This window comes from Pygocentrus nattereri, chromosome 11 (genome assembly GCF_015220715.1).
Source record: "Pygocentrus nattereri isolate fPygNat1 chromosome 11, fPygNat1.pri, whole genome shotgun sequence".
Classification (NCBI taxonomy): domain Eukaryota; kingdom Metazoa; phylum Chordata; class Actinopteri; order Characiformes; family Serrasalmidae; genus Pygocentrus; species Pygocentrus nattereri.
The window spans coordinates 2,300,707-2,314,643 of NC_051221.1; the positions used below are offsets into that span (position 1 = coordinate 2,300,707).

The following is a 13,937-nucleotide window of genomic DNA, read 5'->3' on the forward strand; positions in this document are numbered from 1 at the left end:
ACCAGACAATTCGTTTGAGATAAACCTTCTAAAAAGCATCTGCCCAAATACTGCAGAAGGATTTTCCTGCTCGCTCTGGATCAGAGCTTTTCACTGAAGGGCAGGACTTTCTCCACACATAGACTCCACGTTGAGCATTAGGAACTTTCCCATTCACTTTCCAACCAGTGTCTCCTACTTTATAATGTCTGACTTGCATGAGGGGAGCAGTCCTGTAGATCTAGATCTGTTCTCCTGTTAGTTCTGTGAACCTGACTGTGCTATAATCTAGAACCAACCACATCATTTAGATTTAGCACAGTCAGCACCAAAACACCCTGCAGTAATCTGCTGTCTTTACTGACTGATCCTCCTAAAGTTAATCTACCTAACATTAGCAAACTCAGGTAACAATGATTTCATTATTTATACAGAGTCCCTCAAATCTACGTTCACCAGCTCTGCTGCTGGAGATCCACCTTCCTGCAGAACTCAGCTCCAGCCCAAATCCAGCGCACCTGATCTGACTAATTAAATGGACATTAAATGACTGTGTGGAGGTGAACTCTCCAGGAAGGTCTCTCTCCAAGAACAGGACTGGTGACCACTTTTTTCCTCCACATCTGGATCTTGTTACCATCTAGAGCTGAAATAGCTGCAGCTGTGTGTGTCTGGGTGGATTATGAACTAGATATACATGCAGAACAAGTCCATACATTACATTTACATACTGTACGGTTCCTGCCCTGCTGTGTTCTTCACTCTGACTGCGTCCAGAAACTTATGCTACTGCTCCTGTCCTCCCCTCTCTTTCTCCTGCTCCTCTCCTACCTTGGAAGAATGCAGGGGAATAGAGGAGGGGAGAGGGGCAGGAGGGGTAGAGAGAACCAGCAGAACCTGGGGAAGCGGAACAGCTGAGTCCTTTAAACGTCATTAATAGACAGAATAGATTCACAGAAAGCTGGAGTTGGCCTGTGAAAGCCCAGTGTAACAGCATGAAGCCTCTGATGTTCACTGACGATCAGAACAGCTTTCATTATGAAGTGTAGAAGTGGAATTTATATCAAAATAGAATATTTATATCAGGTTTATTAAATATGCATTAAAAGAGTTTCTCCTGAACCTGCGACTCTCAGAAGAGTCCAGGCACATTATTCTCCAATACAGCGTTTAAAAGGAGTAAAGTACAGAGCTATTAGAGCTCAACAGTGGTGGACAGTAACTGAGTAAATGTAATTAGTTTCTGTACTTTAGTATTTTTGGTGTATCTGTACTGAAGTTTCTCCGTTCTGGTCGACTTTCTCCTTTCACTCCACTACATTTCAGAGTCTAATATCCGACTTTCTCCTCCTACATTTTGAGAAATCTGTCGTTCCTTTTGGTTTCTGTGTGTATAAAAACGTCACATGTCAAAACGAAAGAAGCGCAAAGCCAGAGCACCAATCAGGGCCCAGCGGTCACTTTGTTTAGAGCTGGTTTTGACCTGTTGGTCATACCAACCCAGTGCAGCACGCGGTTCAACGTCAGCGCAGCAGTGTAAAACTTTGGGAGAGTCTGTTCAACATAAATGATGAACTAACCTAACTTTGTGTAAATAGAGCTCAATATAGAAATATGTCCACATATGCAGTCGAGACTGACGCGGCTTTTTTCTGAATTTCTACAAACACCATTTCATTTTATAGTAAATGAGTTTGGGCTGGTTTATGTTTATGAACAGACGCCTACAGATCAACATAGTAAAGGAGCTCATCTGTGATCCTGAGTTTAAAGCCAGTTTTTATTCAACTTAAACTTGGAACTAAGTTGTAAATAAATCTGAAACTGAAACTTTGCTTGTGTGTAAAAAGTGATTTCAGAGCCACTCGGTTCTCCCTGATGGAAACTGTTTACCTTCAGTGTTTTGTGCTTCTGATCATTTTAATAGACGTCAGCGTCACTAATTAATGACGTTCTATTAAAAGACTGGTTTACCAAGAGAGACGCTGGAGGACTTTCACCTGAAATGAGTTCATGAAGCCAGTCTGGTTATAAAAATGATAACAGGACATCAGAGCCAGAATTACTCTTTTAGTACTTTTACTTTATACTTAAGTACATTTGAAGGGAAATACTTTAGTACTTTTACTCAAGTGGAGGTCTAAAGGGAGGAACATCTACTTTTACTGGAGGAATATTTTACCTTGGGGGTGTCGACTTTAACTCCAGTACACGGGGAAGCGTCTGTGTAACTGAGCAGCTGAACTAATCAGATTTAATGAAGATTAATGACTCAGTTTTCTGATGCACCTTCAGTGTCAATCAACAAGCCTCCTGTGAAACGGTGTATCAGTGTGTTCAGGTCAATGAAAGTGGCTGTTAGATTCTGGAGATTTTAGAGTCTCTGAATCAGAAACATGATATTTATGAATAATATGAATAACATGAATAAAGACTTGCTGATATTACAGTTACAGTACGATGACCAGACAGGGAGAAATATAATTATTAGTTTAAGGGAATATTTCATTCATTCATATTTCAAGAAAGATGATTTCCATAGAGGCTCCACTTTGCATGATCAGCCCATGCTTCAGTGCTCTGCTAGTGTTTATAGTCCTGTGAGTTTAACACTTCATGACTGAGAGCTGCTGCCCCACAAACTTCACCCACAGCAACCATGACTTTGGTCTCCATCTTCATCTGGACGCTCACCCTCTGGACTAAAGGTAACTCACTCATTGACCTTTGTGTAAACTAATTTCTGTAGATTAATATTTCTCTATATATTCTACTAATTCTTTATTTTGAAGAGTTTAAAATGATATTTTTTCTCAGGATCCAGTGGTCAGGTGACTGTGACTCAGACTCCTGCAGTGAAAACTGTTTCTCCAGGAGAATCAGTTACCATCAGCTGTAGAACCAGCCCTTCAGTAGGAACTTGTTCAGGTAGTCCCTGTTTAGCCTGGTATCAGCAGAAACCTGGAGAAGCTCCTAAACTCCTGATCTACTACGCTACCAGTAGACAGTCAGGTGTTCCAGATCGTTTCAGTGGCAGTGGATCTGGATCTGACTTCACTCTGACCATCAGTAATGTCCAGACTGAAGATGCAGGAGATTATTACTGTCAGAGTTATCATTATATCAGTGGCTACGTGTTCCCACAGTGTTTAGTAGGCGTACAAAAACCCCCCTCAGTCCAGCTGCACAGAGACTGCACTGCTGCAGCTGGACTCTACTGCAGGTGCTGAGGGGGAGGATGGACACACACAATAACACACTCTGTGTAAATCTGGACTTTAGATGGAGTTTGTTCTTCTGTTCATTAGACTGGAAATGCTTTGTGATTTTAGGGGTTTATTTCCTGATCTCCACAGGTCTGGAACTAGCTGTAGAGTTCAGCTCCAGTCTCATTTAATCTAAAGTTTATTATAAGGATCTGGACAGATTATGAAATGGATGTTTCTCTCAGTCCTGAGAAAGAGGGAGTCCCTGAAGAAGTCCTTCAACAAACTCAGACTCATCAGCTTTTAGTAGGAGATGATCTTTACAGGGTGACTACTAAGCAGTTACACGTAAATCGGAGGAATTCATAATGGAATTATTATCTGTCAAGCTGGTCAGCCAAGATACAGTTAAAAGACTGCATTCTTTTAAAAAACATTCAGGTTTAAAAGATTTTAATTTTTATACACATAAACTGTCACTGTAAACATCAGTTACATAAATTCATTCATTCTCTGCTTGTGTAGGTCAAATGCCGTCAAAAGCCTTTCCAAAATAGCAAAAAAGTGAACAATTTATATTTATTTTATTCAAAATATAGAATTCATTTAAAACTACAAATTCCTTTTTTAATCAAATAATCAAAGTTAGTTACAGGAATAATAAAAATACCATCACTGTAGGTCTGGAACATGAAACTACGTCACTGAAACTGAACAGAAGTGATAACAGGCTCCTCCAATAACATTACAGAGATACAGGTTCAGGTCAGATCTTTACTGAAGAAGTCCCTGTAAAACAGAAACACAGTTAAAATATGTAGACAGAATGTCTGTTATAAGCTTGGAAGGTCTGTTTAAGGAAGATGTTCCATATAATATTAACATGCACCACTGTTAGCTTGGTGCTAACATAACATTACAAACCCCTTATGGGCACTAGCATCGCCAGAGCTGTTGATAAGATAAACTAAAGCCTCTCACAGAGTGATGTAGAGGGTTTCTGCATTAATCATTATTGGGCTGGTCTGCTGCTGCTCACACCTCTCATTTTGGGGCATTAGCAATTTATTTTACCACAAAATGCATAAGAAGTTTATTTAGTAACACCTTTCTGGGATCTTTTGGAGAAAATAATCTCTAAAATTGTACTTTTCATAGTACTTTAGTCATTATTTCACTGAAGTATCAACACTTTCACTGGAGTCTGATTTGAAGCTGCTCTTTCTCTCTCAACACCTTTCACACTACACGACTTACACTGTTGTTCTGTGTTCCTACAGTGCAGAACTTCCCAGGAGTCTAACTGGACCTGATGGAAACAGTGGTCAATATCAGGTGCTGTGCTGTTAGACAGAGTGACCCACCATGGACTCTGACTTCAAAGAGATGTGACCGATCACAAAGCAGTACAGAGATCACCAATGAGATAAAATGGAATTTAACACATAAATCATGAAGTAAATATGAATAACTCAGTAAAAAGTAGATTACTCTACTTGAGTGGAAATGAAAGTATTATAATTTGAAAACAGTCAGGAGAAAACAAATCACCTGTATTTTAGTACATGGAACTGTTGAGGAAATATAACTAGTTAATATTCATCTCTGCACTTCACTATACAGCAACACAAATCCCCCACTGCTCCTGATGCTCCGGGTGTTCCCCAGGGTTCTGTTATGGGCCCCCCTGTCTTTATAGTTTATATGCAGTCCAACAGTCATATTCATGGATTATGTGTTCATTGTTACATTTCTGATATCCAAATCTATGTTAACTCCCTTTCTAACTACCTGTATCTGTGATGTTAAGATTTGGTTAAGCTCTAATTTACTTAAATTCAACACAAATAAAACTGATGTTCTAATTATTACCCTAATACTTGTATCACCTCCCTCTCTGAAAGTATGTTGATATTGATGAGATCAGATAAAACCCTCACAAACTCTTCATGATCATGGTGTCATATTTGATTCCTCACTCACTTCTGAATCCCATATTATCTCACTGATCCAGACTGTCTTCTACCACCTTCCTCATATCTCCAGACTCCGCCCCATGATTATCAGCAGTGCTGCAGAAATGTAGATTAGATCTTTATCAGTTCCACCTTCATTACTGTAATGACCTTCTTAGTGGACTCCCAGTTAAACTCCTCCCTAAATACCAGTCTGTTCAGAACTCAGCAGCTGGAGTCCTCACTCACACTAAGCACTCTGCCCTCATCACACCTGCTCTCCATAACCTGCACTGCTTATCTGCCCCTTTGTGTGGTCAATACAGGCTGCTGCTCATGACCTTCACAGACATACATGGCCTTGACCTTCATACCTTACTGACCTCCTCCATCTCTACACGCCAGCCCGGACACTCAGGTCTTGTGGAGCTGGTCTGATTAGAGTGAATCAGACTGTCCTCAGTCAGTGGGAGAGAATTTAGTGGAACAGCTCCAAACCTCTGGAACTCCCCTCTATCTCTGTCTTTAACACACAACTCAAACCCCCCTGTTCACTCAGTGCTTTACCTCCCTTTACATGTTCATTCAGATGGAGCTGATGCTTTTCTCCTGTATGTTAGAGCTCTTTCTGTTTGTTTCTGCACTCGTTCTGTTTCACTGTTACCTGCTTTGAGTTTAATAAAGGTGCTGTAGAAATAAAACAGGTTATTATTTGACTGACACACTGATGGTCATCAGCAGCACTAAAGGAAGAAGTGAAACCAGCCCCCCACAGCCCACCCAGCTGAACACAAACAAGCAGTTTTAAGCAGTAAACAGTCAGACAGAGAGAGAGAGAGAGAGAGAGAGAGAGAGAGAGAGAGAGAGAGAGAGAGAGAGAGAGAGAGAGAGACAGAGAGAGAGAGAGACAGAGAGACAGAGAGAGAGAGAGAGAGAGAGACAGAGAGACAGAGAGAGAGAGAGAGAGAGACAGAGAGACAGAGAGAGAGACAGAGAGAGAGAGAGAGAGACAGAGAGAGAGACAGAGAGAGAGAGAGAGAGAGAGAGAGAGAGACAGAGAGAGAGAGAGAGAGAGAGAGAGAGAGACAGAGAGAGAGACAGAGAGAGAGAGAGAGAGAGAGAGAGAGAGAGAGAGAGAGACAGAGAGAGAGACAGAGAGAGAGAGAGAGAGAGAGAGAGAGAGCAGTGGGGTGAATCAGTCAGTCCAACAATTTCAGTGGATTATGGTTCCGTTATGTTCCCTGGCTAAAGGTACTGAGATGTACCCCTGAGGGTACCACCACAGTGACAAGAGGGGTACTGCCCCAGTCCCAGTGTCGTACCTTTTCTTTCTGACTGTGTATGAACGAGTGACTTCTTTATGTGAGTCAACACACTCATCAGTTTATTACAGTTTAATAAGCACCAGTTATTAACAGATGAGCTATGAACTAAGAACAAACTGGACTATCAGTTATCAGTGAGCACAGTCACTAACTGCTAAATGATTCATTGATTAGTAAAAATTAAAAAATTCAAAGTTTAATGAATATTTAAATAATTAAAAATGGAGTAATCAGTGATGTAGTGTTAACATTAAAAGACCAGTGCTGTTATGAACTGTGAGCTGCTTTATTTTCATCAGTTTACTGTGTTAATTTTATTGTGCAGAATTAAATGAACCCTCAGGACACAGCAGCTCACTTTAATGAATGAGTGACAATAATAAACACATTCTGAATGAATAAATAGATTAATAAACATCTGATCGTGTGAGTCAGTGTAACGTATCAGTGCGCTCAGATTAATGAAAGCTGCTGGCAGATTCATTAAATTATATAAATGTTAATAATTATTTAAGATATTTTGATTGGAGTTTCATCACTAGACATGGAACTCCATCATTTACTGATATATTACTGAAATACTTAGATATTTATTTAATTATTTATTTCTTTTGTTCTTTTAGTTTATTTATTTGTTTTAAAACTGATGAATTCCTATAAAGGCTCTATTTAGAGACATTTCTAGTCAGAGAAAAAACACATCATTGTCAATTAAAGCATTTTATTACAGTAAATCCTAAAAATTGGAGACATGACACTGAAGTGTTTCTGATCTAAATGCTTTATTTTTACAAGAGAAATGAACAGATTTATTTATTTCCAGTGAATTAAACATCAAAGAAATGTTTACATGTTTATTGTTGCTGGTTGAGTATAAAGAAAATAACATAATAAACAATGAAAGACTGTAGATATTAATACTGAAGCTCTTTATTGTGATGATGAAGTGATGAGATGAAGATCAGAGCATTAAGCAGAGCCATGTTTGAGCTCACTGAAGATCAAGAGGAGCTCTAGCAGCTCCAACACACGCGTGGACGCTCACTGCCCAGTGCATTGCTCTCTCCTCAGGGTTTGGCTGACAGGAGGCTGGGAGTCCTTGGTGGCCTCACAGGTCACTGTCTTCTTTAGCCACTGGTCCTCCTGGAGGGTCAGGGTGCTGCTCCAGCTGTAGAGGCCGTCGTTCTTCTGCAGAAGCCCGGGGCTCTGGCTAACCCCCGAGCTCCAGCTGCTCCCGTCCACCTTCCAGCTCAGCCTCCAGTCTGAGGGGAAGCCCTTGTTGGCCAAACACACGAGTGTGGCCTTCCCCTGCTGCAGCTCCACGCTGGAGGGGGGCAGGACCGTGAGGGTGGGCGCGGCCACACCTAGGACACACACACAGTTTCATTTCCCTTATTTCTAACAGAGCACAACTGAGTTCAGTGATGCATTAAAAACCAAACTCTAATTACAACCTTAAACTCAACCGTTTCACACACAAACTCATATTTCCAATCACATTCATAGCTGCACTTCATTTCCATTTTCATTAGAAAATATTACTGAATTTCACTCAGTAAAACTCGGACACTCTGCACATCCTGTGATGGGAAATTTGAAATGGAACATGATTTTATTTCCTCCAAAACAATAAATAATCCCTAAATAAATGGAGCTGCAGTCTCCATGTACTATGGCTTCAAAGCTTTAGAGTAGAAAACGCTGCTCATAATAACCTCCACATTGTGGCTTCCAGATGGAGACAGAACTGCTGTAATGGAGCCCAACACTGACACTACAATCCAGCTCTACATCTGATCTTTTTAAAGAAATGTCATTACTGAACACTTCACAGGAAACCTTTAGGAAATATTAGTGTTTTAAAGAAAAGAAATCCAGTTCAGAAACAGGAGCTCGTGGTAAAGCCTAAAGCTCCATGCTCGCCACACTTCAGCCAAGTTCTAATGAAATACATTCAAATTTGGATCAGAACTGATTTAGAAGAACATCAAGTACGTCTGTACTGTTGATCCATGATCATTTTAATAAAACATTCCTTTTGAATAAGGAGGAAAAGTGGACTTACTTCCAACTGACAGTTTGGTTCCTCCACCAAAAGTCCTCCACAGTGATACAAACTGGTTTACTGGCTGTACAAAAACCTCCTGCTCTAAACACGCCGCTCTCTTCAGCCTCTACACGCACTATTTCTGACCTATAGTACAATATTAATGGGTTCTACAATCATCTAATAATGGACTAAACTACACACTGTAGATCTGCACACGTTCTGCCTTTTATTCCCAACAAGGATTATTTTATAAGCAGTGAAATATCTAAACTGAGGACTCGCTTGGTCCTTTAGAATTTACACAGCAGACAAACTGAACTTCCTAAACACTAAATATACAGTTTTAAATTGGTAGAAAATGTTCTAGATAAAAGTTCTTCTAAAAGTTTTAGATGAAAAGGTTCTTACTGTTTTCATTGTTTCCTCCACCAGAAAGTTCTCCAGCCCTGATCCAGACAGACTGGGTGGCAGTCGTAGCTGCAGAGACCCTCAAATGAAAGGCAGAGACAGTTAGATCTGCACAATAAGAGAGCGCCCTCTGCTGGACATTAAAGGGGATATTTCACTTCTAATCTCTCTAGAATTAGACAAGCCTGGCTGAGCTGAAGTAGCTCCCAGCAATAGTCTCCACTACTGACCTCCACAAACCTCCGAGACCCCCTTATTTTTCCTGTCCACTTAATGCCTTAAGGATCATCTGGGGGAGTGAAATGTCGTATAACGCTCAAATCATTCTGTCTTCTTTCAGAAAACTCTGGTGGGAATCAGAAGAGATTTCATTTCCCCACATCTCTATAAAAAGCAGCACTTTAAACATCAGATTCCACCCTGAGCAGAAACGTCTGATCAGACAAGATCAGATAAATATGATCATCTTTACTCAGTGTTGGTAGAAAGATGATTTCCATAGAGGCTCCACTTTGCATGATCAGCCCATGCTTCAGTGCTCTGCTAGTGTTTATAGTCCTGTGAGTTTAACACTTCATGACTGAGAGCTGCTGCCCCACAAACTTCACCCACAGCAACCATGACTTTGGTCTCCATCTTCATCTGGACGCTCACCCTCTGGACTCAAGGTAAAAATGTCAAGGTAACGCAAAAATTTGAGTCACACTTTTGTGGTAATCCTATCTAATTATGTTTTTTTTCTCTCTTTTCTTTTTTTTTCTAGGATCCAGTGGTCAGGTCACAGTGACTCAGACTCCTGCTGTGAAAATTGTTTCTGCAGTTTCTTCACAAGAAACTGTGAATATCAACTGTAAGTTCAGCAGCGCTGTTTATAATGACTGTGGACCCAGTGGTGTGTCGTATGACTGTTTAGCCTGGTATCAGCAGAAACCTGGAGAAGCTCCTAAACTCCTGATTAAATATGTAAATCATTTAGAATCAGGCATTCCAGCTCGTTTCAGTGGCAGTGGATCTGGATCTGACTTCACTCTGACCATCAGTAATGTCCAGACTGAAGATGCAGGAGATTATTACTGTCAGAGTTATCACAGTGGTGGTGTGTTCACACAGTGTTTAGTAGGTGTACAAAAACCCCCCTCGGTCCAGCTGCACAGAGACTGCACTGCTGCAGCTGGACTCTACTGCAGGTGCTGAGGGGGAGGATGGACACACACAATAACACACTCTGTGGAAATCAGGACTTTAGATGGAGTTTGTTCTTCTGTTCATTAGACTGGAAATGCTTTGTGATTTTAGGGGTTTATTTCCTGATCTCCACAGGTCTGGAACTAGCTGTAGAGTTCAGCTCCAGTCTCATTTATTCTAAAGTTTATTATAACGATCTGGACAGATTATGAAATGGATGTTTCTCTCAGTCCTGAGAAAGAGGGAGTCCCTGAAGAAGTCCTTCAACAAACTCAGACTCGTCAGCTTTTAGTAGGAGATGATCTTTACAGGGTGAGTACTAAGCAGTTACACTTAAATCGGATGAATTCATAATGGAATTATTATCTGTCCAGCTGCTCAGCCAAGGTCCAGTTAAAAGACTGCATTCTTTTAAAAAACATTCCGGTTTAAAAGATTTTAATTTTTATACACATAATCTGTCACTGTAAACATCAGTTACATAAATTCATTTATTCTCTGCTTGTGTAGGTCAAATGCCGTCAAAAGCCTTTCCAAAATAGCAAAATAATGAACTATTTATATTTATTTTATTCAAAATATAGAATTCATTTAAAACTACAAATTCCTTTTTTAATCAAATAATCAAAGTTAGTTACAGGAATGATAAAAATACCATCACTGTAGGTCTGGAACATGAAACTACGTCACTGAAACTGAACAGAAGTGATAACAGGCTCCTCCAATAACATTACAGAGATACAGGTTCAGGTCAGATCTTTACTGAAGAAGTCCCTGTAAAACAGAAACACAGTTAAAATATGTAGACAGAATGTCTGTTATAAGCTTGGAAGGTCTGTTTAAGGAAGATGTTCCATATAATATTAACATGCACCACTGTTAGCTTGGTGCTAACATAACATTACAAACCCCTTATGGGCTCTAGCATCGCCAGAGCTGTTGATAAGATAAACTAAAGCCTCTCACAGAGTGATGTAGAGGGTTTCTGCATTAATCATTATTGGGCTGGTCTGCTGCTGCTCACACCTCTCATTTTGGGGCATTAGCATTTTATTTTACCACAAAATGCATAAGAAGTTTATTTAGTAACACCTTTCTGGGATCTTTTGGAGAAAATAATCTCTAAAATTGTACTTTTCATAGTACTTTAGTCATGATTTCCCTGAAGTATCAACACTTTCACTGGAGTCTGATTTGAAGCTGCTCTTTCACTCCCAACACCTTTCACACTACACGACTTACACTGTTGTTCTGTGTTCCTACAGTGCAGAACTTCCCAGGAGTCTAACTGGACCTGATGGAAACAGTGGTCAATATCAGGTGCTGTGCTGTTAGACAGAGTGACCCACCATGGACTCTGACTTCAAACAGATGTGACCGATCACAAAGCAGTACAGATATCACCAATGAGATAAAATGGAATTTAACACATAAATCATGAAGTAAATATGAATAACTCAGTAAAAAGTAGATTACTCTACCTGAGTGGAAATGAAAGTATTATAATTTGAAAACAGTCAGGAGAAATCAAATCACCTGTATTTTAGTACATGGAACTGTTGAGGAAATATAACTAGTTAATATTCATCTCTGCTCTTCACTATACAGCAACACAAATCCCCCACTGCTCCTGATGCTCCGGGTGTTCCCCAGGGTTCTGTTATGGGACCCCCTGTCTTTATAGTTTATATGCAGTCCAACAGTCATTAATGGATTATGTGTTCATTGTTACATTTCTGATATCCAAATCTATATTAACTCCCTTTCTAACTACCTGTATCTGTGATGTTAAGATTTGGTTAAGCTCTAATTTACTTAAATTCAACACAAATAAAACTGATGTTCTAATTATTACCCTAATACTTGTATCACCTCCCTCTCTGAAAGTATGTTGATATTGATGAGATCAGATAAAACCCTCACAAACTCTTCATGATCATGGTGTCATATTTGATTCCTCACTCACTTCTGAATCCCATATTATCTCACTGATCCAGACTGTCTTCCACCACCTTCCTCATATCTCCAGACTCCGCCCCATGATTATCAGCAGTGCTGCAGAAATGTAGATTAGATCTTTATCAGTTCCACCTTCATTACTGTAATGACCTTCTTAGTGGACTCCCAGTTAAACTCCTCCCTAAATACCAGTCTGTTCAGAACTCAGCAGCTGGAGTCCTCACTCACACTAAGCACTCTGCCCTCATCACACCTGCTCTCCATAACCTGCACTGCTTATCTGCCCCTTTGTGTGGTCAGTACAGGCTGCTGCTCATGACCTTCACAGACATACATGGCCTTGACCTTCATACCTTACTGACCTCCTCCATCTCTACACGCCAGCTGGGACACTCAGGTCTTCTGGAGCTGGTCTGATTAGAGTGAATCAGACTGTCCTCAGTCAGTGGGAGAGAATTTAGTGGAACAGCTCCAAACCTCTGGAACTCCCCTCTATCTCTGTCTTTAACACACAACTCAAACCCCCCTGTTCACTCAGTGCTTTACCTCCCTTTACATGTTCATTCAGATGGAGCTGATGCTCTTCTCCTGTATGTTAGAGCTCTTTCTGTTTGTTTCTGCACTCGTTCTGTTTCACTGTTACCTGCTTTGAGTTTAATAAAGGTGCTGTAGAAATAAAACAGGTTATTATTGGACTGACACACTGATGGTCATCAGCAGCACTAAAGGAAGAAGTGAAACCAGCCCCCCACAGCCCACCCAGCTGAACTCAAACAAGCAGTTTAACCAGTAAACAGTCAGACAGAGAGAGAGAGAGAGAGAGAGAGAGAGAGAGAGACAGAGAGAGAGAGAGAGAGAGAGAGAGAGAGAGAGAGAGAGAGACAGAGAGAGAGAGACAGAGAGAGAGAGAGAGAGAGAGAGAGAGAGAGATAGAGAGAGCAGTGGGGTGGAACTCAGATCTGCATGAACAGGCCTGAGTCGTCCTCTTTCTCCCAGAATAGAGCAGCACTTTCACCAGATGTTCAGCTTCATTCAGCCAAACTCCCTCAAGATCAACACACAGCACTGCACTGAATCTCCAGCTGAACTCCCTCTCTAACAACACTGACCATCACCATTCATCACAGTAACGAACTCAGACTGAACTCAAAAGAACTGGAAACTATGCAGCAGCACTAATGCGTTCTAGCACTGGAGAACATTCACTGGTTCCTCTTTCCACAGTGGAACAACTAGAACTTTCCTAACTCCTAATCTAACTACCATCAGATGAAGTGTCATAGAAACAGTTCAAACCCTCTTCATCCAGGAGAACCTCACTGACCTCAGACCAGCTGGTCATCATGATCTGCAGCTGATAATGAGGGGATTAAATGAATCTCCTGTTTAAATAGAATAAAAGTCTCTTTTCACAGTGAGTTTGGTTCCTCCACTGAAAGAGAACCACAGTGCTACATTTCAGTGAAGTCATTGTACATAAACCTCCATCACTCCTCACTGTTCACCCTGAGCTCTTCTACACTCATCAACTATTGATGAGCTTTAGAAATGAACGTCTAGCACTGAATGAACAGAACTGAGCTGATACTTTTTAATCAGATCTAAATAATCAGACGTGTTTATTATGGAGGTGTTTGGTGAGTCCATTTCCATAGAGGCTCCACTTTGCATGATCAGCCCACGCTTCAGCGCTCTGCTAGTGTTTATAGTCCTGTGAGTTTAACACTTCATGACTGAGAGCTGCTGCCCCACAAACTTCACCCACAGCAACCATGACTTTGGTCTCCATCTTCTTCTGGACGCTCATCCTCTGGACTCAAGGTCACTCAGTCATTCACCTTTGAATAAATACACCTCTGTATTTTTATAC

The 13,937-nt window shown here is 40.7% G+C and overlaps 1 long non-coding RNA gene and 2 gene segments (V, D, J or C); 2 read left to right on the forward strand and 1 right to left on the reverse strand.

Annotated features, from left to right (window-relative positions):
- The first annotated feature begins 2,623 nt into the window (after positions 1 to 2,623).
- LOC119264326 lies at positions 2,624 to 3,287 on the forward strand. The segment is given in 3 exon segments: positions 2,624 to 2,687; positions 2,797 to 3,126; positions 3,262 to 3,287. Coding segments are annotated over 3 exon segments (405 nt in total).
- A 121-nt stretch (positions 3,288 to 3,408) lies between these two features.
- Positions 3,409 to 5,133, forward strand: LOC119264387. The gene is made up of 2 exons (XR_005130996.1): positions 3,409 to 3,512; positions 4,466 to 5,133. It is a non-coding gene; the product is annotated as an uncharacterized LOC119264387 (long non-coding RNA).
- Positions 5,134 to 7,373: 2,240 nt separating this feature from the next.
- Positions 7,374 to 9,305, reverse strand: LOC108416422. The segment is given in 4 exon segments: positions 7,374 to 7,829; positions 8,924 to 9,003; positions 9,154 to 9,163; positions 9,269 to 9,305. Coding segments are annotated over 4 exon segments (450 nt in total).
- Positions 9,306 to 13,937: the final 4,632 nt, after the last annotated feature.